The following is a 27,894-nucleotide window of genomic DNA, read 5'->3' as shown; positions in this document are numbered from 1 at the left end:
CTATTGTAATAATACTCCATGTAACAATTTGGGCCTGCTGGAATCGTTCTGTTTGCCCCCTATTTCGGCGACCATCGTGAAGTGGTCGTACACCGTGCTGTAGGAGCAATTGTCGAAGCAGGCGTCGATGAGCGTGTAGAAGTCGGAGCCGACCTGGAAGCCCAGCTGGACCACCTGGTACTGTCCTCTGCTCCCGCACGATTGGGCCGGAATCCGCTCCGACGGCTTCGGCTTGGACTTGCATGCGAGATCAGCGAAGTTGTACGACTTCCCATTGATGGAAAAAGTGGAGCCGGAGACACAGGAGGCTGTCGCTTGCGGCTGTTTCGTGGCCTGGACGATGTTGCCGGGACACGCGACGATGATCTGCTGGTTCTGGCTGAGCGAGATCACCCCCAAGGAGTCCGGCGTGACGAAGCCGTGCACGTCTTTGCTGCCACCGGGCTTCAGCAGCAGCGGCTGTGGGGAGGGCATCTTGGATCTGTTCACGTCCACCGAGCAGCCTGAAATTTGAATAGAAATGTTATTCTAACTGCAAAAAGGCTGCAAAAAGATTACAGTACAGAATACTGTGAAAGTATTTGCACACTCTAGTTCACTGTTTCAAATTCATTTACTTCAGATTTGTACCAAAGTCAGAGCAAGTGTTTGCTGTTGTTTCATCTAAAATCAAAAAACTGGTTAACCTACGCAAGAGAGAATCAAAGACACTTAGATGTCAAAAAGAATGTAATACACAGCTGGCCACCAAAGTTATAAACTAGGAAGGATATCAAATATCTAAATTGTACTTTATGACGTCGACTATACCATGAACCTGCTTTGTTAGTTTCGTAATCGTTGCAGCGACGTTCAGTCACTTGTGAGACGTCCACTGGTGGCCACGTTCACCGACTCACAGCGCCAGCGGACCAGCATGAGAGAGTGAGCGCCAGAGACGCCATCTGCAAACACACAGGGGATAGCTCGGTGGATGCCCTAGCCTCGCTTAAGAAAGGGCGCATTGTGAAGAACCTGGCAGAAAATGCAAAACGCGCTGACAATTGAAAGGATCCTGCAGACAATGGGATTGAGCGGAGATACAAAGTGCTAAGGATTCGTAGATGGAGGCGTGTGAAATTAAAGAACAGCAGATTCTTAGACGAAGCACCAACATGAGGCTATCCAGGCCTCATGCAGATATAGCCGTTACAAAACAGTGTTGTGTGGCCACTAAGGAATGGAGACAAACAACGGAACGATATGCGACCAAGGCAGGGAACAGCCTGACGGTGAAAAAGTGAGATTGATTCCAATTCCTGTATCACACACCACTTCACATCGGATACAAAATTCCGAACCTGCGTTGGAAGCGTGGTTATGGAACAGCGTTTAGCCGTTGGGAGGCAGTGCAGATTTAGTCTTCCAATGAGAGGAAGAAAAATTCAAGGGGTCGGTGAGCTTAGAGAGTGGTGAGAAGGATAGAGCACAATATCGGAGGCAGCGCGGGGCAGCAGATGACGTGGTGCTTCCCCACCCATTGTTTTAGATCTGCCTCCCGTCACCGCGAACCTGTGCTCCGGCTATGGCAACACACAGCGACAACGCGGATACCGTACCCAAGCGACACCCCCGGGATAACAAGGCCGTCCAGCAGTGTTAGTGACGTCACACTAAGCGGCCCATAGCCGACGCAGCAGTCCACGGACACCTCCGTACAGACACGCCTGATGCTAACGATCTTCTGTCCGTCATTCAGAAAGGAGCGAACTATGATTCGAACCAAAGACCAAATTATATATATTCTTGTAAACAGCATAATGGTTCATAACGAAATACCGATTACATATACGGGCAGGAATAAGTTTAATCGATTGAGGAACTTTGCCACTATTTTATAATTGTCAGAACACTATTTAGCTTTAAAACTTGCATACAGGTGGTGACAAATGCCAACTGACAGCAGGACTTAACATTATCAAGCTATTACACTGAAAGTAAATTATCTTAAACACTGTCATACATAGCAAAACCCTCACAACTTTCGTTTACAATAAGGTAACAAGAGTTCGCTTTATCTCATAAAACACATGACTATTGTGAATTTACTCATATGTTCATGGTGACAGATCTTTTCAAGAATTTTTACAAGTGTATCCCCAGTAATAAAGAATGGAAACAAAAGATAGATATCAAATATTCTCCTTTTAACATAGACATCACTGAACACAAGATTCTGTCTTGCACTGTGATACTAAGGGACTGCTCTTTCCTTTAAGAAAAGCCTGACAATTTGAAGTTCACTCTGCTATTGAAGATACACTTCTTGAAACAATATTAAAAATGTTATGAAAGGTAAGGAAATGAAAAACAACCAAGTGCATTACATGTAAGAATGTGAGCAAAAGGCTGAGGCTCTCTTTACTTACTATATTCAATCTCTCTATAGCTTTTCCACGTAGAAACCACCAACTGCAAGTCTCATTATTGCTGTCTGTTACTAACAAAGTGCTTTTCTATTTAGAAAACCTGACAATTTGATGTTCATTCTGGTACTGAAGATAAACACATTTCAGAGGAGTTCTAGAACCTATTCCTGCCCGTATATGTAATCGGTATTTCGTTATGAACCTTTATGCTGTTTACAAGAATATATATAATTTGGTATTTGGTTCGAATCATAGTTCGCTCCTTTCTGAATGACGGACAGAAGATCGTTAGCATCAGGCGCGTCTGTACGGAGGTGTCCGTGGACTGCTGCGTCGGCTATGGGCCGCTTAGTGTGACGTCACTAACACTGTTGGACGGCCTTGTTATCCCGGGGGTGTCGACCCAAGCGTGGGCAGCCGACTCGACGCCGCCGCTGCCGCTACGAGACGACCCGCCGTGACGACACACCGCATCTGCTGCCGACGTCACCACACGACGAGCGACCTTTCTGGCTTGTAAGGGTTCAGCCGAAAATACAAGTCTGCCTGTACTACACTACTGACCATTAAAATTGCTAGACCACGAAGACAGGAAGAAGATGCTGTGATATACAAATGATTAGCTTTTCAGAGCATTCACACAAGTTTGGCGCCGGTGACGACACCTACAACGTGCTGACATGAGGTAAGTTTCCAACAGATTTCTCACACACAAACTGCAGTTGACCGGCGTTGCCTGGTGAAACGTTGTTGTGATGCCTCGTGTACGGAGGAGAAATGCGTACCATCACGTTTCCGACTTTGATAAAGGTCGGATTGTAGCCTATCGCGATTGCGGTTTATCGTATCGCGACATTGCTGCTCGCGTTGGTCGAGATCCAATGTTAGCAGAATATGTAATCTGTGGGTTCAGGAGGGTAATACGGAACGCCGTGTTGGATCCAACGGCCTCGTATCACTAGCAGTCGAGATGACAGGCATCTCATCCGCATGGCTGTAACGGATCGTGCAGCCACGTCTCGATACCTGAGTCAACAGATGGCGACGTTTGCAAGACAACAACCATCTGCACGAACAGTTCGACGACGTTTGCAGCAGCATGGACTATCAGCTCGGAGACCATGGCTGCGGTTTCACTTTGACGCTGGATCACAGACAGCAGCGCCGCGATGGAGGACTCAACTACTAACCTGGGTGCACGAATGGCAAAACGTCGTTTTTTCGGATGAATCCATGTTCTCTTTACAGCATCATGATGGTCGCATCCAGGTTTGGCGACATCGCGGTGAACGCACGTTGTAAGTGTGTATTCGTCATCGCCATACTGGCGTATCCCCCGGCGTAATGGTATGGGGTGCCATTGGTTACACGTCTCGGTCACCTCTTGTTCGCATTGACGGCACTTTGAACAGTGGACATTACATTTCAGATGTGTTACGACCCGTGGCTCTACCCTTCATTTGATCCCTGCGAAACCCTACATTCCAGCAGGATAATGCACGACCGCATGTTGCAGGTCATGTACAGGCCTTTCTGCATACAGAAAATGTTCAACTGCTGCCCTGGCCAGCACATTCTCCAGATCGCTCACCAATTGAAAACGTCTGGTCAATGGTGGCCGACCAACTGTCTCGTCACAATACGCCAGTCACTACTCTTGATGAACTGTGGTATCGTGTTGAAGCTACATGGTCAGCTGTACCTGTACACGCCATCCAAGCTCTGTTTGACTCAATGCCCAGGCGTATCAAGGCCGTTACTGGGTACTGATTTCTCAGGATCGATGCACCCAAATTGCGTGAAAATGTAATTACATGTCAGTTGTAGTATAATATATTCGTCCAATGAATACCCCTTTATCATCTGCATTTCTTCTTGGTGTAGCAATTTTAATGCCCAGTAATGCACTTTATACTGCACTAACTTATTGATGTCATTATATAAAGAATTATGCTCTTCGTATTCATATTTTTTTTTTTAATCTAGTTGGCTGAGTCATTTTGCCACCTTCTCTGCATATTGTATCCCAGTGGCTGGCATTGACGTCAGGCGGGAGTGGGGCCAGAGTCTCCTCTGCTTAGCTCCTAGCTTCCTGACGCTGACAGCACTTGACATCCATGTCTCGCACATGCGGTTCCAGCACCTGGTATCATTTCTTCAGCGGGTATGAAATCTGAAGTATGTACTGCCGAGGCGAACGGTCGATTACCGTCAGTACCTAAGGAGGTCAGGATAGCGCAGGCAACTTATGGTCTTGCATTATCTTGTTGAAAGATAATGTCACTGAGACCTCGGAGTTAGAGTAGAGCCATAAGCTTTAATACGCCAGAAATGTAATACCTGCTATCCATATGACTGGCTATGTGGATCAGAGGTGACCGTGATGTGCTCGTAATGGAACCCCGATACCATAACGCCAAGAGTTAAAATAGTAAGACGATGAGAAATGTTATCTGGAAACATCGGTTCTTCTGGGAGCAACTACAAACGAATACATCCTTGGTGATACGGTACGTAGAACCGGAGATGACGTTGAGCTACTTCTGTGATGATTACCGTCGCTGGACGAGACACGTGACGTGGCAGTAGGATACTGCACAGTCGGGCAAAAATTATATCTTTATCCTCTCCGTCTCTAGTCGCACGGGACTATAGATTTTGCATGGCATTGACTATGGCACTCTTGAATACATTGATTCCCTACTCGTATGGCAGTCGGTGCTTGCCGATTAGTGCGAGCAGCGATATCGCAGAACAATAAACCTCATACATTAAAGGTCACTTCCGTGCCACTGTGCAGTTCTCATTACTGCTAGTACATACGTCTCTTTACGTGAGGCATAACGCGACCTCACTAAAGTAAACACCATTCAAACGCGAGTTCTGACTGAGAAACCCACTGTCTAATATTTTAATTTTATAAAGAGTGTAGATGGCGTTGCTAATGTCTACTTTCTGTAATTGAGCTGAGATGCTGACTATTTACATACCAGTTGCAAGACCGCTTTACTGGAAGTTGTGATATACGTGGCCTGGTTTATGTGGCCTACACAGATAAGCGAAACTGAGAAGCACTATAAAACAGTAACTAATATTTGATATGCTTCTGTGTATAATGAACACCCATTAAATTTATTCAGCAGTTTATGACATTCAAGCAACAAAAAAATCAGGTTTCAACCTAATACGTAAGTGGAGTGTTGCTACGATTTCATAAACACGTACTTTAAACACATCCAATAGTTAAATGACCAGCAGCGTACTTTGTTTTATTTTATAAACGATTTGTTCACAATTGTTAAGAAACCTTCAGCAATCAGCTGTTGTTATTGGCAATCGTGTAAAAGCAACGATCAATGAACGCATCTTTGTAGTATTGCTACACATGCATAAAAATTACAAGAAACATTGCTACTGGGAGCATTGTTTTCATTTTATTTTATGTGAATTTTGTGTTGTGCTACACACAGACCTAGTAATTTCCTTACTTAGTTTTGTGTAACCCCCCACACCCCCCCATGAACCATGGACCTTGCCGTTGGTGGGGAGGCTTGCGTGCCTCAACGATACAGATAGCCGTACACAACGGAGGGGTATCTGTTGAGAGGCCAGACAAACGTGTGGTTCCTGAAGAGGGGCAGCAGCCTTTTCAGTAGTTGCAGGGGCAACAGTCTGGATGATTGACTGATCTGGCCTTGCAACACTGACCAAAACAGCCTTGCTGTGCTGGTACTGCGAACGGCTGAAAGCAAGGGGAAACTACAGCCGTAATTTTTCCCGAGGGCATCCAGCTTTACTGTACGGTTAAATGATGATGGCGTCCTCTTGGGTAAAATATTCCGGAGGTATAATAGTCCCCCATTCGGATCTCCGGGCGGGGACTACTCAAGGGGACGTCGTTGTCAGGAGAAAGAAAACTGGCGTTCTACGGATCGGAGTGTGAAATGTCAGATCCCTTAATCTGGCAGGTAGGTTAGAACATTTAAAAAGGGAAATGGATAGGTTAAAGTTAGATATAGTGGGAAGTCCGATAACAGGAGGAATAAGACTTCTGGGCAGGTGAATACAGGGTTATAAATACAAAATCAAATAGGGGTAATGCAGGAGTAGGTTTAATAATGAATAAAAATATAGGAGTGTGGGTAAGCTACTACAAACAGCATAGTGAACCTATTATTGTGGCCAAGATATACACGAAGCCCATGCCTACTACAGTAGTACAAGTTTATATGCCAACTAGCTCAGCAGATGATGAAGAAATTGAAGAAATGTATGATGAGATAAAAGAAATTATTCAGGTAGTGAAGGGAGACGAAAATTTAATAGTCATGGGTGACTGGAAATCGAGCGTAGGAAAAGACAGAGAAGGAAACATAGTAGGTGAATATGGATTGGGGGTAAGAAATGAAAGAGGAAGCAGTCTGGTAGAATTTTGCACAGAACATAACTTAATCATAGCTAACACTTGGTTGAAGAATCATAAAAGAAGGATGTATACATGGAAGAATCCTGGAGATACTAAAAGGTATCAGATATATTATATAATAGTAAGACAGAGATTTAGGAACCAGGTTTTAGATTGTAAGACATTTCCGGGGGCAGATATGGACTCTGACCACAATATATTGGTTATGAACTGTAGATTAAAACTGAAAAAACTGCAAAAAGGTGGGAATTTAAGGAGATGGGACCTGGATAAACTGACTAAACCAGAGGTTGGACAGAGTTTCAGGGAGAGCATAAGGGAGCAATTGACAGGATTGGGTGAAAGAAATACAGCAGCAGAAGAATGGGTAGCTTTGAGGGATGGAGTAATGAAGGCAGCAGAGGATCAAGTAGGTAAAAAGACGAGGGCTAGTAGAAATCCTTGGGTAACAGAAGAAATATTGAATTTGATTGATGAAAGGAGAAAATATAAAAATGCAGTAAATGAAGCAGGCAAAAATGAGATCGACAGGAAGTGCAAAATGGCTAAGCAGGGATGGCTAGAGGACAAATGTAAGGATGTAGAGGCTTACCTCACGAGGGGTACGATAGATACTGCCTACAGGAAAATTAAAGAGACCTTTGCAGAAAAGAGAACCACTTGCATGAATATCAAGAGCTCAGATGGAAACCCAGTTCTAAGCAAAGAAGGGAAAGCAGAAAGGTGGAAGGAGTATATAGAGGGTCTATACAGGGGCGATGTGCTTGAGGACAATATTATGGAAATGGAAGAGGATTTAGATGAAGATGAAATGGGAGATACGATACTGCGTGAAGAGTTTGACAGAGCACTGAAAGACCTGAGTCGAAACAAGGCCCCGGGAGTAGACAACATTCCATTAGAACTATTGACGGCCATGGGAGAGCCAGTCCTGACAAAACTCTACCATCTGGTGAGCAAGATGTATGAGACAGGCAAAATACCGTCAGACTTCAAGAAGAATATAATAATTCCAATCCCAAAGAAAGAAGGTGTTGACAGATGTGAAAATTACCGAACTATCAGTTTAATAAGTCACAGCTGCAAAATACTAACGCGAATTCTTTACAGACGAATGGAAAAACTGGTAGAAGCCGACCTCGGGGAAGATCAGTTTGGATTCCGTAGAAATGTTGGAACACGTGAGGCAATACTGACCCTACGACTTATGTTAGAAGAAAGATTAAGGAAAGGCAAACCTACGTTTCTAGCATTTGTAGACTTAGAGAAAACTTTTGACAATGTTGACTGGAATACTCTCTTTCAAATTTTAAAGGTGGCAGGGGTAAAATGCAGGGAGCGAAAGGCTATTTACAATTTGTACAGAAACCAGATGGCAGTTCTAAGAGACGAGGGGAAGCAGTCGTAGGGAAAGGAGTAAGACAGGGTTGTAGCCTCTCCCCGATGTTATTCAATCTGTATATTGAGCAAGCAGTAAAGGAACCAAAAAAAAGTTTGGAGTAGGTATTAAAATCCATGGAGAAGAAATAAAAACTTTGAGGTTCGCCGATGACATTGTAATTCTGTCAGAAACAGCAAAGGACTTGGAAGAGCAGTTGAACGGAATGGACAGTGTCTTGAAAGGAGGATATAAGATGAGCATCAACAAAAGCAAAACGAGGATAATGGAATGTAGTCGAATTAAGTCGGGTGATGCTGAGGGAATTAGATTAGGAAATGAGATACTGAAAGTAGTAAAGGAGTTTTGCTATTTGGGGAGCAAAATAACTGATGATGTCGAAGTAGAGAGAATATAAAATGTAGACTGGTAATGGCAAGGAAAGTGTTTCTGAAGAAGGGAAATTTGTTAACATCGAGTATAGATTTAAGTGTCAGGAAGTCGTTTCTGAAAGTATTTGTATGGAGTGTAGCCGTGTATGGAAGTGAAACATGGACGATAAATAGTTTGGACGAGAAGAGAATAGAAGCTTTCGAAATGTGGTGCTACAGAAGAATGTTGAAGATTAGGTAGGTAGATCACGTAACTAATGAGGAGGTATTGAATAGGATTGGGGAGAAGAGAAGTTTGTGGCAGAGCTTGACTAGAAGAACGGATCGGTTGGTAGAACATGTTCTGAGGCATCAAGGGATCACAAATTTAGCATTAGAGGGCAGCGTGGAGGGTAAAAATCGTAGAGGGAGACCAAGAGATGGATACACTAAGCAGATTCAGAAGGATGTAGGCTACAGTAGGTGCTGGGAGATGAAGGAGCTTGCACAGGATAGAGTAGCATGGAGAGCTGCATCAAACCAGTCTCAGGACTGAAGACCACAATAACAAAAACAACAACAACAGTTTTATGTATGTGAGAGTCAGGATCATTAAACACCGAACACTCCCATGTAGGTCCCAAATCCACAAGCATCAGTAAATATAGACGCAGAGATACAGAAATGCAAGCACTATACATGAAAAACTTTTGAACGTTACCGCAAACGACTACGGAAACATTTCGACCCATCCACTATAAACGTTATGCTTGGTGTGTTTCGTAACCATGAATATCAGAATTGTTATCGTAACTGAGTAGCAAATCATTTACACATATTCTAGCTTGTCTTGCAATGTTGTGTTGACAGTGAATTTAATCTTCATTACAGGAATGATAAGCCCTTTTCATATCGAACTCGTAATTACCAAGACCGATTGTAAATTTTGGCACTACTATTTCAGAATTCTGTTCAGATTACTGAATTTTGTTGGCGATAGGAGAGGACCACGTTGTAGAATTGCAGACCAGGGCACATCTGCAGGCCGATGTAGTGTTGTGGACAGCATTGAGCACAGCATCCATAGGATGGGGTACAGATCAGGAAGTACTTCGCGGACCCGCAGACCGTGACTAACACCGACTTCCACGATGAGTACATCACTCAGTACCCATCGTTTAGCAGCGATTTTCTGTAGACACCCCTGCTGCCAGAGCTGTCTCTCCAGAAATTTTAAATTTGGAAATATTTGAAGTAAAATTTTACAAGTTACAAATGCACTGGACATATTGGAAGAATAAATATCTGTACATGATGAATGGAACTACGAGAGGAACTTTCGTAAAGAAATGTCAGTTAGACAATGGTATGAATTAAAGAGCGTCCAATCATGTCCATCATCGGTTTGAAGTAGGGATGCCGTGCTACTCATCGTATTTACACACTATCCTGGACAGCACGTCAGGAAGCAGAAGTTTCACGGGCACCATTCACTTGTTTATTACTCAACCGGATGAGTAGACTGCATTGTTTGGCGAGTAATTAAGGACATTCACAACTGATCGCAACTCTCACAAAATCCTCCACATGAACCAGTGATTTAAGTACTGTTACATATACGCTGAGGGGACAATGTCATAGAGTTGGACGGTAGTATCGCGTACACGGGGAATAAAAGAACAGTGCATTGGCGGATTATCACACGTGATTCACGTGAAAAGGATTCCGACGTGATTATGGCTGTACAGCGGGAATTAACAGACACCGAACGTCGGATGGTAGTTGGAGCTAGATGCACGGGAAATGTCCCATTTCGGAAATCGTTAAGGAATTAAATATTACGAGATCCACAGTGTCAAGAGTGTGCCGAGAAACCAGACTTCAGGCATTACCTCTCATCACGGACAACGCAATAGCCGACGGCCTTCACTTAGTAAGCGAGAGCAGCGGCGTTTGCAGAGAGTTGTCAGTGCTGAAAGACAAGCAACACTGTCTGAAGTAACCGCATAGATCAATGTGGAACGTCAGAAGAACGTAACCGCTAGGACTATGTGGCAGCATTTGGCGGTAATAGGTTGTGGCAGCAGACGACCGACGCGAGTGCTTTTGCTAACAGCACGACGTAGTCTGCAGCGCCTCTCCTTGTTCGTGACTATATCGGTTGGACCCAAGACCAATGAAAACCGTGATCTGATCAGATGAGCCCAGATTTCAGTTGGTAAGGCTGATGGTTGGGTTTGACTGTACCGCAGACCCCACTAAGCCATGGACCCAAGTTTTCAAGAACGCACTGTACAAGCAGGTGGTGGCTCCATGATGGTGTGGGCTGCGTTCGCACGGAATACACTGGGTCCTCTGGTCCAACTGAACTGATCATTGACTCTAAATTCTGATGTTCGGTTACTGGGAGACCATTTCCAGCCATTCAGAGACGTAATGTTCCCAAACAACTATGCAATTTTTATCGATGTCAAAGCGCTATGTCACGGGCCACTATTATTCGCGACTGGTTTGAAGAACATTCTGGACAATTGAGGCGAATGATTTGGCTACCCATATCTCTCGAAATGACTCCCATCGAAAATTTATGGGACATAATCGAGAGTTTAGTTCGTGCACAAAATTCTGCAGCGGTAACACTTTCGCAATTTTTGCGGGCTATAGAGGAAGCATGGATCAGTATTTCTGCAGGGGACTTCCGGCGACATCTTGAGTCCACGTCAACGTCGAGTTGCTGCACTACGGCGGGCAAAAGGGAGTCCAACACGAGGTTAGGAGGTGTCCCGTGACTTGTATACATTATACTAAACGAGTATATATTAATTCTGAACGAGTACTCCATCAAACAGTCGTACAAAAACATTTGCGTCTTTTCAAATGTGACATGTCTTTTTATGGTGTTGCGTTGACTCCCATCGCGCATGCTACCATTCCTCATAATTCCGTCTGAGTAAGAACGTCAGTGATGCGACTAGTTAGAGAGAGCAAGCATTACCTGGAAGACTAGTAGACAAAACGTCCTGGATACACGTTAAGTCTAACTCACCAGTCGATATTTCTACAAAACTGCCACTTTTAAGACCAGCTTCAATCATTAAATGTATGACGTGAGACATGGTTTTTGTTCCAAAATAATAAAAAAGCATGTAAATATAATCGAATAATAGAGATTCTGTAGGATGTGACGTTCTGTAGTCACTTTATAAATGAAACTGAATACAGCCTATTGTTGCAAACTGTAAACATAGACAAATGTGCAAAGAAACAGACTCATGGCATAGCAGATCAAATATGGATATTAAGACAATTTGTTAAGAACAGGGAAGTGTACGATATCAAACTAAGCGACAAGTTGAGGGTATTAGAAACTGAAGGAAATACGAACATAGCGGAATGGGGTAATTATCAAATCTAAAACATCAGATATGTAGCAGATACGAAGAATGTAAAGGACTATAGTAACGCTTAAGCAAAACTAAATGTCCCCATGAATTAGAGAAGATGAAATGAAAATTATAAAGAGGAATAATTTAAGTCAACATGAAGTGTGAAGAAATGTATCAGAAACTTTAGCTAATCCTTACAGATAGAACATTTCATCAGTTAACGTGGCGGAGGCAATAATATGAACACTCCAAGATTGCTTTAATTGTTCATAAAATTAAGATACGAGTTTGATACCCAGGTAAGTACTAATGAAAACGATAACATTCCAGAAGTAGTGGCAGATGAGTTGTATAAAAACGATCGATCTACGAAGGAAGGTCTTCTACAGGTCCAACCCATCGTCCAAGTCGTGGGAGATGCACAACGGCAAGAAGCAGGGGATTGCCTGTGGGGTCAAAGTGCTGCGGGGTCTGCGTTTGTTCCGAGACCGCTACGGCAGTTGTGGAGATCCTACAGGAGCCCAGAAAGAGAGGGCCATTGTGACTACGATGAAGCTACGATAGGCTCAGCCATTCATTAGTGTGCAATCCATTTGCTTTGAACAAGCAAACGAACCTCGGATCGAAAACAATACCGCAAGTGACAAAGCCTTTGCCAGTTATGTCGGCCAACATGGTTCCCATGAAGGAGAGATTTGTCCAAAAAATTTGTAAATATTGGGACTACTAATATTGTATCCTTATGAAAGGATGCAAGACTCCTGGAAATCACACAGATAATTACAGAAGGGAACGCACTGATAATGGTACTAAGTGAAGTAAGAAAAAGAAGTGATTAGGAAGAGACAAAATAAGAAATGATGTCACAATAATAGCAGCTCCAGAACTAGAGAAACGGCACTTAAAGTGGAAGGCACAGCATAATTGAACTTAAGATAATTATAGAAGGAAATGTTCTTGATGTAGACCAGGTTTATCCCCCTCTGATAAAATATGAAAGAGACGAGAAGGGTGAGTTTTTCACTAAACTGGAATATTCTCTAAAATATAACACGACTGTGGTTGTAGAAGTTCAAAAAATGGTTCAAATGGCTCTGAGCACTATGGGACTTAACATCTGTGGTCATCAGTCCCCTAGAACTTAGAACTACTTAAACCTAACTAACCTAAGGACACCACACACATCCATGCCCGAGGCAGTATTCGAACCTGCGACCGTAGTAGTCGCGCGGTTCCGGACTGAGTGCCTAAACCGCTAGACCACCGCGGCCGGCGTTGTAGAAGTCTTAGTTAGCAAGGAAGAAGAAGGTATGAAACAGTCACAGAAAAGATCTCAGAAATGTGGATATTGCTAGACACATGTCTGAGAAATTCATGAATAATTGGTAATAGACGATATAAGAAATGAGATAGCCACATGTCTGCCAGATACAGTTGGAGCTTGGAACAGAAATCCATAGTACCCAATATAATAATAAATGAAGGAAGAGAAAAATTTAGAAAAGATGCATATGGAGGAAAGAGAAAGGCTAAAGTAAAGCTCTCGGAACTGAAAGATAAAGAAATACAGGACATATACGAGGAGAAGATTAAGGCACTGCTTCCTAAAGATGAGAGGAAGGGATGAAGCGCAGAAGAATGGAGGAGGTTGGAATTGGCCTTAGTCAAGGAAGTACATCAACAAAAATCAGACACAAAGAGACTTCACGATGGAATGAAAAAACTGCAGAAGGAGTCAAGAAGGAGAATAACGCAAGGAGAGGAGGGTTCAAAAAAAAAACGGAACACAATGGAGATAAATGGGAATGAGTAAGCAGAGCATCAAGGAAAATGAGGGCAGTGGCCAAAAAGATGTCTCGGGAAAAATTCACAAAAGATGTAGTAGAGAATTTACAGATGACAACAAGATGTTACGCTACATGTTAGGTAACAGAAGGATCCAAAAACAAAATACTTCAAAAGGCATCAACATAAAAGGAAAACACGTGCCTTCATTGAGGAAATAGAAAGAGAAGATCTGTAGATGTTGGATACAGAGGAAGCTCTATTTTAAATGACAAATGCCAAAGCTCCTAGGTTAGAAGACATCACGCTAGAATGTACAAAGGTATAGGACCAAACGGAATCCAGTATTTGTACAGAATAATGTTTGCACGTATGGAAAGATTCCTGATGATTGGACAAAGGCAGTTGCTATACGGATCTTTAAACAAGGGTAACAAGGTGCACTGTGAGATAGTACTACTGTACCACTGCAAGCAGATTTACAAAAAGGTAACTCACAGGAAATCAAGAATAAGATAGAACCACAATTAGGAGAAAAACAAGGAATACAACCCGAAAAATCAACTACAGACATATTTACAGCCAGACAGTTGCAGAAAAGAAATGGGGATTTGGGAAAGGCATGGTAATTGAATTTATAGGCCTAAAAAGGCTTATGATGATGTCAGAAGGGATGATATATGGCTCACTGAGAACATATTGGAACGGTCAAAAAGAATGCAACTCATAATCAGAAACATATGCAATAAAGGCCTGAAATGTGTTTTAATGAATGGCAAAAAATCAGAATGCTTTAGAACGGACAGAGGAGTTCGGGAAGGATGTGTGTTCTCACTAGTGCTTTTTAATATAGTCATGGACCTCATCATAAGGAAAGTTCGTCAGAGGTCAACAGGATATAATGGGAAAGTCGTAGCATATATTGATGTGATGATTTGGGAAGAAACTGCGCACAAATTGGAAGAAAAGTTAAATGTCTGGCAGGGAGTAATTGAGGAATAAGCCATGGAATTAAGTGTAACAAAAAGGAGGTAGTGAAAATCAGCAGGACAAATGAAAAATGAAGAATTTAAGCTTCAATGGAAAAATTATTAAAAAAAGTAGACGCTTCCGAGTATCTAGAATGCAAATTAACCAAGGACTAAATTTTGGAAAGAATATAAAATTAATAAAAATTTGGTTATTGTATATGGAACATAATTAGAAATAGGAAAATACCCGCCACAGCAAAGATCATGATATACAAGTCATGTTATCTACCACTTTTGACGTATGGATCACAGTGTTGGACTTGGAAAAAGACAGAGCTGAGGAAAAATCAAGCAGCAGAGATGCGTTTCTACGAGAAATTCTGGATAAGACGAGAAAGGACATGATAAGAAATGAGAAGATACGAAACATCCTTCAGATCAATCCCCTAAAAGAAAGTATGGGTACAAACAGACATAAATATTTTGGCCATGAGAAAGGAGTGGATTTAGAAAGACTTCCTGAAGAGCCCTAGAATGGACAGAATCTGGACGAAGACCAATTGGAAGACCACGAACAACATGGAGAATCAAGGTGAGAACTGAGGTGAACTGGAGAGCAGTGCAGTGCGAGGAAATGCTGTAGGACAAAAGAGAAGCTCGGTAGAGGCTCTGTGGACGACCTGCATAAGCAGAATCGTTTCAGCAAGAGGAAGAAGAACAAGAAGTCTATGAAGGGAATGAAAACAGCGTGAAATGATAGTGTATGAGCAGAAATGTTTAAAGCTGAGCTGAAAATTGGCACGGAAAGAAGTTGCAAGACTTGTGTATATGGTTCAAATGGCTCTGAGCACTATGGGACTCAACTGCTGAGGTCATTAGTCCCCTAGAACTTAGAACTAGTTAAACCTAACTAACCTAAGGACATCACAAACATCCATGCCCGAAGCAGGATTCGAACCTGCGACCGTAGCGGTCTTGCGGTTCCAGACTGCAGCGCCTTTAACCGCACGGCCACTTCGGCCGGCACTTGTGTATATTGTCTGCGGAGTAACACATTTCCTTGCAGCGTGAACAGTGTTCTGTCTCTCAAGAGAGTAGAGAGGCAAGAAAGGAGATATCGGCATCCATAACGTAAACGGGAAAGAATATGTGTAGTCACTACATAGAAGATAAAACAGTTTAAATTAAAAACGTGGTCATACAACTAGTTTATAATAACTTTCCGCATCGGATGGTTGAAAGCAGTGGACAAAATAAACGATGTCTTCAAAACTAGGCTTCCGTTATGTCGAAATGTAAAGTGTACAACGAATGTGTGCCACTACTTTTGATCTATATTAGTAAATAATAAGTGACGAAGTAGGTATCTATTAGCTACTCTAATTATTATGTGAAGATATTGGCCACCTTGGCAAGACAGGTTTCAAAATTTCTGTTATTTCTAGGTACTTTATTTGATGCGAAAGAGTTTCAGTCTTACCTGAAGGAAAGCTAAAAAGCTGCAAATAAACGGATTTTCATTTTACTTTTACAATAAATACAATTACGGCGAAATCATACCACACAAAATCATACCATTGCGATACAATCTTATTGAGTGAGATTGGTGAGCACTTACAACGGAATGGTCCGACAAGAAATATCGAAAGCTACCATCAAATCTTTTACACAGGAAGAAGTCAACGAAAGAAATGCACTGCCAAGATTTTGGCTGCTAAGAGGTACTGCAAGTGTTTTATAAAAAATGTTGAAGTTGCACATTTTTGCCGCCCGAAGAACAGCTAGTAACAACGGTTTGTACAGACCTGCCCGCCTAGTGCGCGACTCGGTGAACCACTCACACAGACAGAAGTTTTAAGCACGTAAGGCCTAGTTTACAACGGAGTGAATGGAAGCGAACACATGCGAATGAGCTTAGCCAAAAATTCCCCAACGTTCCCTTTTATAAGGGTAGAATCGTTTATACTAGAGGGAACAGAAGCCAACATGAGGTAGCGAACATTACCTATGAATGCTGTGTTATTAGTTTTTAGTTTTTGGAGCTAATATTCGGTATACAGGATACAACTCTATCTTGTTGGAGCCACAGTGCGAAACTTTGGTATATAATGAGGATTATTTTGCGTGGCGAGCGCAATATTATTGACGGAGTGTGCAAAAGGCGCAGGGAAGGAAGAATTCAAGTGTCTTAATTTGTATGTAAGCGTGACACGCGTGGAGATCGTGCACTTTAAACGGAGTTGCAGCTCCATCTCTCCTTAGCACTGGTCCAAAATTTTCCTTGTATGTCTTGGATTCTCATTACCACTGAGGGGAAATCTGTAAACAGAATACTAATTACCGAAACTGATAATGCACAGATGATTGGAGCTTAAGAATACTGTTCCGCTGATAAACCTGAAATGAGAGAGAGGTATCGGATATTATGTTGTTTGATAATTTCCTGAAAATGCTTTCCACTGTATTGTAGGCGTTGGGAACAGTAGCTGTGGGAATGAGCAGAAAACATTTTAAAAAATGAACCGAACAATGTGAAATAATAATCAAGAATTGATTACACAGCTTTGTATAATAATATATTTCCATGTACGAGGGCAGTTCAATAAGTAATGCAACACATTCTTTTTCTCGGCCAATTTGGTTGAAAATACCGGAAATTTCTTGTGGAATATTTTCAAACATTCCCGCTTCGTCTCGTATAGTTTCATTGACTTCCGACAGGTGGCAGCGCTGTACGGAGCTGTTAAAATGGCGTCTGTAACGGATGTGCGTTGCAAACAACGGGCAGTGATCGAGTTTCTTTTGGCGGAAAACCAGGGCATCTCAGATATTCATAGGCGCTTGCAGAATGTCTACGGTGATCTGGCAGTGGACAAAAGCACGGTGAGTCGTTGGGCAAAGCGTGTGTCATTATCGCCGCAAGGTCAAGCAAGACTGTCTGATCTCACGCGTGCGGGCCGGCCGTGCACAGCTGTGACTCCTGCAATGGCGGAGCGTGCGAACACGCTCGTTCGAGATGATCGACGGATCACCATCAAACAACTCAGTGCTCAACTTGACATCTCTGTTGGTAGTGCTGTCACAATTGTTCACCAGTTGGGATATTCAAAGGTTTGTTCCCGCTGGGTCCCTCGTTGTCTAACCGAACACCGTAAAGAGCAAAGGAGAACCATCTGTGCGGAATTGCTTGCTCGTCATGTGGCTGAGGGTGACAATTTCTTGTCAAAGATTGTTACAGGCGATGAAACATGGGTTCATCACTTCGAACCTGAAACAAAATGGCAATCAATGGAGTGGCGCCACACCCACTCCCCTACAAGAAAAAGTTTAAAGCCATACCCTCAGCCGGTAAAGTCATGGTTACAGTCTTCTGGGACGCTGAAGGGGTTATTCTGTTCGATGTCCTTCCCCATGGTCAAACGATCAACTCTGAAGTGTATTGTGCTACTCTTCAGAAATTGAAGAAACGACTTCAGCGTGTTCGTAGGCACAAAAATCTGAACGAACTTCTCCTTCTTCATGACAACGCAAGACCTCACACAAGTCTTCGCACCCGAGAGGAGCCCACAAAACTTCAGTGGACTGTTCTTCCTCATTCACCCTACAGCCCCGATCTCGCACCGTCGGATTTCCACAAGTTTGACCCAATGAAGGACGCAATCCGTGGGAGGCACTACGCGGATGATGAAGAAGTTATTGATGCAGTACGACGTTGGCTCCGACATCGACCAGTGGAATGGTACCGTGCAGGCATACAGGCCCTCATTTCAAGGTGGCGTAAGGCCGTAGCACTGAATGGAGATTACGTTGAAAAATAGTGTTGTGTAGCTAAAAGATTGGGGAATAACCTGGTGTATTTCAATGCTGAATAAAACAACCCCTGTTTCAGAAAAAAATGTGTTGCATTACTTATTGAACTGCCCTCGTATATAATTTTCAACAAAACTCCTAACAGAGCCTTACAGTATCACGGTCTCAACGAAATGTAATTTTCGTGTTCCTTTTGTTTTTCATTTTCTTACGGGGTATAGAATTGTTTGGTGATTTATGTACCCTTGAAAATACTATGTACAGTTGTCTGTAAGTAAAGATGGGATTTGGTAAATACAACCCGGCTCTTCGAAGCGTTTGTCCCTGCCAATCGCTTGCAGTGACCGCAATTGCAATTTCAATAGGAAACTGTCTTCTTGTCAGCTCAAAACGATTTCACGGATCAGATGATGTTTCCGTGGTGTACAACATGACAGTAGCGTTTTCTTTTAATGTAAAATTAAGTGACGGTAGCCCTGACGGATCCAATGAATATACAAATTCTACAAGATACATGTGGTTGTCAGACCACTCGTCGTACAGTACAGTGTCGCAACTGTAGTAAACGCGAAGTGTATAGTGTACAATGTCGCCCTCGCTTCTTACTTGGTATATCACTAAGGCCACAGTAACCTCTAACTGTGCCCTAGTCCTGATGGTAATAAGTAAATCACAATTCAAGGCGACAATGACAAATCTGTTTTTTTTTTCGTTCCAGTAAGTACATTCGTTTAGAAAAGACAACTTTTCCGACGGGAAAAGATAATGGACTACCGCAGCGGTCACGAATGTTATCAGTGTGCAAATTATGTAGCTAATAAGTACTTTAAAACAAATAAATTCGTTTGCTATATTTTTGAACTTCCACTACTATAAGTGTGAATCCTGAATCCTTCCTGGTCATGCTGACAAAGTTTTATGAATTTATTTGTAAAACTATAGACAGTCGGAATTAAAATGTCCTGTGGTGCCTCTCCTGCTCCAAATCGGCCCATTTGACGTCCTACCCCCTTAAATGCAATGACGAGTAGCTATTAAAGGAGGAAGAGAGAATAGAGCAAGAATACAATAATAGGAACTTCATACCATGTACCGAATTAAACAGAATTTCTCGAAAATGTCTCCGTCAAACAGAGAAAGTAAAATGACAGTTTAATAACAGAAATACACATATGACAAAAACTTTTGCGTCACCCCGGTTTCCAGAACTCCTGAAGATAGACGTTGAGTGTAGATATTGTATCAGTCCCTTTGACTATACAGAGAGGTCACTAAATCCGCGCAAAGAAGTAAACAATCATGCATGTGCAGCGCCTATTAGACAGAGGGGGTTCGACAGCCGATCAGTTCCAGTCATTCCACCAGGAAGGACGTACACGGCTCGTGTTGTCTGTAGTTCAGCCGTTCCTAGACGGTCAATACCACTGTTCGATCGCGTCCGGCTTGTTACATTGTGCCAGGAAGGGCACTCGACAAGTAAATTGTCCAGGTGTCTCGGAGTGAACCAAAGTGATGTTGTTCGGACGTGGAGGACATACAGAGAGACAGGAACTGTCGATGACATGCCTCGCTACTGCAATGGATGACCGCTACCTACGGATTACGGCACGGAGGAAACCTGACAGCAACACCACCATGTTGAATAATGCTTTTTGTGCAGCTACGGGACGTCGTGTAACTGTGCACAATAGGCTGCATGATGCGAGACTTCACTCCCGACGTCCATGACGAACTCCATCTTTGCGACCACGATACCATGCACCGCGGTACAGATGGGCCCAACATGCCGAATGGACCGCTCAGAATTGGAATCACCGATGAGTGTCTCATATGACTTCAACGAGACAATCGTCGGAGATGTACTTGGAGGCAACCCGATAAGGCTGATCGCCTTAGATACACTGTCCAGTGAGTGCAGCAAGGTGGAGGCTCCCTGCTGTTTTGGGGTGGCATTATGTGGAGCCGACGTAAGCCGCTGGTGGTCATGGAAGGCGCTGTAACGGCTGTACGATACGTGAATGTCATCCGCTAACCGGTAGTGCAACTATATAGGCTGCGTATTGACGAGGCATTCCTCTTCATGGACGACATTCCGCGCTCCCATCGCGCACAGCTTGTGAATGACATCCTTCAGGATAACGACATCGCTCGACGAGAGTGGCCAGCACGTTCTCCTGACATGAACACTATCGAACATGCCTGGGATAGATTGAAAAAGGCTGTTTATGGACGACTAGACCCACCAACTATTCTGAGGGATCTACGCCGAATCGCCGTTGAGAAGTGATACAATCTGAACCAACAGTGCCTTGATGAACATGATCAGTGCCACGACAAATACAGGCACGCATCAACGCAAGAGGACTGCTACTGGGTGTTAGAGGTACTGGTGCATAAAGCAATGTGGAAGACTACCTCTGTAGGTCTCGCTGTGTGGAGGTACAATATGCAACGTGTGGTTTTCATGAACAATGAAAGGGGCGGAAATGATGTTTATGTTGACCTCTACCTTTTTTGATGTGTGTAATTGAAAATAATATGAAGTATGAAGACTGTACGAAATACTGCATGAATAAAAAAAGACAGTATTTTAAGTTAACAGACACAACGTTTCATCATGTAAGACGACATGGAAAACAGTAAGAGTATTAGAAGATAGTTTTAAAAGCTTATGACGTCCAAGAGATGAATTAGATATACAGATAAATATAAATCAGTATAATGGCGTTCCAGAAGTAGCGGCAGGCGAAGTGTATAAAGCCGTTCAGTCTATGAAGGAAAGGATGGCAATGAGAAATGACAATATTTGAACAGAAGTGTTCAAAGTTGGAGCCAACTGATACAGAAAGAACTTGCAAAAATAGATACTGAGTATCTGCAGGGGTAGACATTTCGCTGCAGTCAGAACAATATTCTGTCTGCCAAGACAGGAAACAGGCAAGATATAATAATAAGATGTCATCCGTTCCGCAAACGGCAAAGATTATGTATAACCACTACATGGAAGAGGAAATAGTAGAAATTAAAAATGTAGTCATAGAACCAGTGTATAAGATTCTATATTTACGGTAGTTGAAAACAGTGGATGTACGAGAAATTTCGATGAAAAAATAGTTTCTTTGTGACTAAAATTCCAATAATTCTTAAGCGGGAGGCCTAAAATGTTGTAGAATTATGGAACATTTTTTTCCTCAAGAATTATGACATTCTTGGAGAAGGAAAATCTCATCTATAAGAATCAACTGGATTTCGCAAACAGAGGTCTGTTCCTCCATGACATCCACAGTGGCGTAGACAATGGTGCTCAGGTTGATGCCGTGTTTCTTGATTTCAGGAAGGCATTTGACACCGTCCCACACTGCCGTTTAGTGAAATATATATATATATATATATATATATATATATATATATATATATATATATATATATATATCGGAGCGGATTTGCGATTGGATTCAAGACTTCTTTGCAGGCAGAACTCAACACGTCGCTCTTAACGAAACAAAACCGACAGATGTAAAGGTAATTTTCGGAGTAAACCAAGGAAGCGTGTTAGGACCGTTATGTTTGTAATATAAGTTGACCCTGAGTGTAAATAAATGTGTCATATTGCTCATACACAGGAAAATAAATCCACTACTGTATAGCTACACTATTGATGACAAACCGCTGGAAACGGTATCTACCGTAAAATTTCTAGGTGCAACTACCCACAGCGACCGTAAGTGGAACGACCACATAAAACAAACAGGGGGAAAACCAGATGCCACTCAGATTCATAGGAAGAATATTAAGGAAATGTAACTCATCCACGAAGGAAGTGGCTTATAAGGAGCTTATTAAAAAGATTCTTGATTATTTTGCATCTTGGAATACCTACCAGACAGGAGTGATAGGAGAAAGAGAGAGAGAGAGAGAGAGAGAGAGAGAGAGAGAGAGAGAGAAGATCCAACGAAGAGCGGCACGTTTCGTCACTGGATTGTTTAGTAGGTACAAGAGCGTTGCAGAGATGCTCAACTAACTCCATTAGCAGACGTTACAAGAGAGGCGTTATGCATGAGAGGTTCTGTATTGCAATTTTGAGAGAGCACTGTCCGGAAACAGTTGGACAACATATTACTTCCCCCCACATACGTCTCGCGTGATGACCATGAGGAGAATATCCGAGAAATTAGAGCCAATACAGCGCTTTACGGCAGTCATTCTTCCCATGCGCTGTTCTAGAGTGGAACAGGATTCGAGGGCTCAGTTAGTGGTACAAAAAGCACTCTCCACCACACACCATTATGTGGTTTGCGGAGTATGATATAATTGTACAATGTGTATCACTATTTTTGACTTATGGCAGTGGAAGAAGTACGGCGATGTGAGACTGTTCGAGAACAGAGGGTTTCTCAGCGACCAGTGGAGAGCTCCCAGTTATGAATTACAGGAAGAACGGGAAAACAAGCAGATTACTGACAAGTCTGAAGTGGACGAGATAGTTGTGGATCTACGACTCTCTTTGCTGTATTCCAGTAGATAAGAAGAAAAGAGAGAGAGACAGCGGTGGAGTGAGAGGTGAGGAAATGACATCACAAAACATACAGAAGCCATATCCGAGAAGATCGTGAGGTCTTTTACCAACTGTGGCTACGAATAACTAATGATGATGATGATGATGACGGTGATAAGATTAAAACAAAATTGATAAACAGCATCAAATCACCCAGACTGACAGTTATCCCTTCCCACACTCTATTATGTCTTAGTCGGTGCTCACGTATACTGAGTGTTGAATTAGGCCACTAGATATGTTTGCATTACTGAACTTACAGCCTGTATAAAAATGTCAATTGTCTGTAATGGTGACTGAAGAATTCACGAAGGCTAAAGTCGTATAGAGAATTAAATATTGGAAAATGACTTTTGTATTTAGGGCAATCGGTGATAACATATGCAAACGGTCTAGTGGGAAACATCGGGAGCTTGTGAGACTTAGCAGATGGTACTGTTGTATACAAGAAAGGCAAGCGTAGAATACCGTAGCGAAATGCAAAAAGTCTTCCAGAGGACTGGAAGTTGAGCCTCAGTTTAAACAAATGTAACGTACTGTACACAAATAGGCACAATGACCATAATTACATGGTTACAAGATTGATGAACACGCATTGAAAGCAGTCACATGCAGTTAGTATATGGAAGTGTGTACTCAAAGCAATTAAATGTGGAACAACCACAAGAAACTAATCCTAGGAAAGACAGATACTAGAGACTTTTGGGCTAAATCTGAGGAAGTGTAGTCCAGCAGCCAGGTAGGAGGCAACTTACGAAATCCTTGCTTAACTGATAGTGGAGATAGAGGATAACCACAGAAAAACAGTATGTTTCGTCGCAGGTTAGAATAACAGTCGCCAAAGCGTCGCGGAGGTATTCATCTCCAGCGGCTATGGCTGCAACAAAGGCTTGCCAAACACTGTGCGGCTTAGTGTTAAAATTTCGTGAGCGTACTTTCCTGGAAGAGTCAGCGAACGTATTGCTTCTTCCTACTCATATGTCCGCCTCTGGTAGCTGAGTGGTCAGCGCGACGGAATGTCATTTCTCAAGGCCCGGGTTCGATTCTCAGCTGGGCCGGAGATCTTCTCCGCTCAGGGAGTGGGTGTTGTGTTGTCCTTATCATCATCATTTCATCCCCATCGACACGCAAGTCGTTGAAGTGGCGTCAACTCGAAAGACTTGCACCATGCGAACGGTCTACACGACGGGAGGCCCTAGCCACACGGCATTTCCTATTCATATCACACGAAAAGGCCATGAAGATAAAATTAGAGGCTTACCAATAGTTATTGTTCTTCCCGCTTACTATTTGCTACTGCAGTAGGAAAGGATTGAAGAACAGTGGTACTTAAAGTACCATCCGCCGTGCACCATATGTTCGCTTGTGGAGTACAGATGCAAATTTAGATGTAGAAAACGAGTGGAACTATAAGTAAAAAAAAAAAAAAATCGATTAAGCCTAACCGGGCCTTCAAATGCAAGTGTATAATGAGCGTGTGCTATCAGTTTGGACTTATGGCAAAGATACGTGGACGTTTAATGGAAAATAGAAATGTGTGGTTTGAGGGACGAGGTGTGGTACGTGTAGGGGAGGCACCGTACCTGCACGAGGAAGCGAGGAGGCGTGGCCAGCCGTGGCGAACAGCAGTACCAACAGCAGAGTCGGCAGGGGGGCCATCGTGGAGTTCGCACTGAGGGATCTGCGGTCGCCGCCCGCTTATATTGCGTGCGCCGATACTGTCACTCTTATCTGCCAGCCAATGGAAGCTCGTTAGTAGCGTCACGTGTCTTGAGGAGCACCGAGGTAGGACAGTGTGGGGCGATAGGTTCAACTACGTGTAACGTGTATGTCACTTAGGTAAAAGCTCTTACATTATAACGTCAGGCGCTGTGATGGGATTCACAACTACACGAGTTCGAATTTATCGTCTCGGCGACGTAGACTTCGGTTGACTGAAGGTGGGCTTCGATAGTTCGATAGCTGGCATTTGGCCACTAAGGTGCTGTCCTGCTCTCGCCACCAACTCACCTGTGGGGGATCTCACGCGCCTTGCCGGCAGCCACTGAGCTGCCAATTCCGGTGCGTAATGCACTGTTCTGGCCGCTTCTCAGGGAGCCATTCTAGAAGGATATTTGGGAGACGTTTGGTTTCACATCCCTCACAATCTACAATGAAAATAGTTGAAAGAGGGGCATGAAAGAGATCTATGAAAAAATGGGTCTGAGCACTACGGGACTAAACTTCTGGGGTCATCAGTCCCCTAGAACTTAGAACTACTTAAACCTAACTAACCTAAGGACATCACACACGTCCATGCCCGGGGCAGGATTCGAACCTACGACCGTAGCGGCCGCGCGGTTCCAGGCTGAAGCGCCTAGAACCGCTCGGCCACTCTGGCCGGCAGCGATCTATGAGATACAGACTTTGCACTTAATACTTGTTATATTGACAAAACTGCAGAAAACCGGCATCGTGGACGTTTATACATAACAAATGCAATCCGATTCACTACTTGGGGAAAGACACATTGCCAAATAAGGTATTTTTGTGATCTACAATAAAAAGTACACTGATGGAATAGAAATCGCAGCACCAAGAAGGAATTGTGGGACATAAACAAAAGTCCGTGATTCTGCATCTGAAAGATCATGTCTATTGAAAATTTCGTGACAATCGCTTAAGAGTGGTGCTCGTATTAGAGCCACTATGAGGAGGCAAATGTTGTTTGCTTTCAATACACGCTATAACGGTCGTGAGCGGTAATTACCTTTCCGATTGGAGTTTGTTAGTTGATGTTAGTCAAGAATATCTTTAAGGCGCCATTATCAACACGGCCCTGAGTACGAACGAGGTCGCGTTATAGGGCTACTACAAGTTGGATATTCCTTCTGCGACATCGCGGAAAGACTTGACAGGAATGTAGCCATTGCACATGATTACTGGCGGCGGTTGTGATGAGAATCAACGGTCGCAAGAAGACGGGGCATCGAGCGGCCACGTGGCAGTACCGAGAGGGAAGACCGTCCTGATCGGCGTATTGATTTGGCGCATCGTGCACGATTTGCAGCACCAATTTGAGCGGCAGTTGGCACCACAGTGACACAGCGAACTGATACAAATCGCTTTCTTCAAGGACAGTTCCGAGCATGCACTCCACTGCTCCTAAACTACCGCCATTTGCGACGTCTTTGGTATCAAGCAAGAGTTCATTCGAGGTCAGGAAGAAGATCTCTTGTGTTTCCTGATGAAAGTAGTTCTGCCACAGTGCCAATGATGGCCGTGTGTTGGTTAGGAGGAGACCAGCTGACGGACTGCAACCAGCCTGTCTGCATGCCAGACACACTGGACCTACACCTGGAGTTATGCTCTTGGGTGCGATTCTGTATGACAGCTGGAGTACTCCCGTGGTTATCTCACACACTCTGACTGCAAATTTGTACGTATGTCTGGTGATTCGACCTTTAGTGTTGCCATTCATGAACAGAGTTGAAGGGACGTTTTCCAGCAGAATAACGCCCGCACACATACCGTTACTGTAACGTAACGTGCTCTACCGAGTTTCGACATGTTGCCTTGGCGTGCTGGATGACTATGTCTGTCTCCAGTGGAGAACATATGGAACAGCATCGGACGACAGCTCCAGTGTCATCCGCTCTGTACTGACAGTCCAAGAACAACAGGCATGCAGCTCCACCCCACCAACTGACTTCTGGCACCTGCACAGAGTGCTATACATGCACGTTTTCTTGCTCTCATTCACATACTGGTGGTTATACCGGTTATGTTATTAATGTACCAGCATTTTATATTTGCTATGACTTATCTCGCGTTAACATTAACGCGTGATCTTGCAACGTTAATCACTTAAATATGTTACGTAAAGAAATATATTCCCGAAATTTCATTACTCTGCATTAATTGTTTTTTGGTATCGTGATTTTTTCCGTCAGTGTATTTCTGTGAGCGCTATAATTTTCGAAATAGGGCGTGGGGTAAGGTACACCTGTCAAACGCGAGTACGGCTCGTGCCCTGACGGTTCCGTACAAACTTGATTATGTATACAGACAATAATTTCGTGTGACACAATGGCCTGGTCCGCGCGACTTACCAGTTATCAACCGGGAAAAGAGTACCTGTAATTTAACGTGGAATCGTAACAGCGTGTTGACTTTGGCGACTCCTTACATCGGCGAGAATTGAAGCCTAGGTTGAAAAAATTCGCTGTCCGGTCGACATTCGACCCCAAGAGCTCTAGGGTGCCAGGCATACGCTTTACCGCTAATCCACCACGCACGATGTTTATGTAGATAGTTCATCTACAGATCTTGATTGGAGTCTGTGAGAATCTATATATGGCCGTATCTTTTGATCGCAATCACCTAAACGGTTAGATATATTCACAACGCCAAGGGAACGTAAACCTTAGTACCTGACATAAATTTCAACTTGATACCTACACCTGTTTCTGAGAAAATGGGATCTTAACAGTCGGACAGATCGACAAACTTGCCATACAAAGGTTTCGTTTTCACCCCAAAAACAACTCTTTAGCTTAGGAACATCAAGAGCAATTTTGGACATCCGTAGAAAAACTACAGAGATTGCCATAAGAGAATATGACATTTTTTAAATGATTTTCGAAAAAGATAGACCGTTTAGCGATTTTCGGTGGCCGTGGAGATCGCAGTGCTGTGGAATTGCAGCAGCTGCCTGCGACAACTTCGCACCTTTGGACCTTACACGTCAGATGCCGGCTAATTTAGGAGTGGAGAACAGGTGAACGAGGTTTGTGGACGGAAGCAGTGACGGCCACCACCCTCG

General features: G+C 43.3%; 1 protein-coding gene across 1 annotated transcript; it reads right to left on the bottom strand.

Moving 5' to 3' along the window:
• LOC124548857 lies at positions 1 to 24,749 on the bottom strand. Its single transcript, XM_047125203.1, has 2 exons — positions 24,674 to 24,749; positions 1 to 503 (listed from the first exon to the last, which is right to left on the bottom strand). Exons 1-2 carry the CDS (start codon positions 24,747 to 24,749, stop codon positions 1 to 3), a joined length of 579 nt encoding a protein of 192 aa, XP_046981159.1.
• Positions 24,750 to 27,894: the final 3,145 nt, after the last annotated feature.

Source organism: Schistocerca americana, chromosome 1 (assembly GCF_021461395.2).
Source record: "Schistocerca americana isolate TAMUIC-IGC-003095 chromosome 1, iqSchAmer2.1, whole genome shotgun sequence".
Taxonomy (NCBI): domain Eukaryota; kingdom Metazoa; phylum Arthropoda; class Insecta; order Orthoptera; family Acrididae; genus Schistocerca; species Schistocerca americana.
Note: the sequence above shows the minus strand (reverse complement) of the source record. Positions and strands in the feature narration are given on the sequence as shown.

Bases quoted from the DNA above. Each gene is read 5' to 3' on its own strand.
- LOC124548857 (XM_047125203.1), bottom strand. From the start codon at position 24,749: ATGGCCCCCCTGCCGACTCTGCTGTTGGTACTGCTGTTCGCCACGGCT. The intron at 504-24,673 runs GTACGGTGCCTC...TTCAAATTTCAG, and splicing joins CTCCTCGCTTCCTCGTGCAG to GCTGCTCGGTGGACGTGAAC.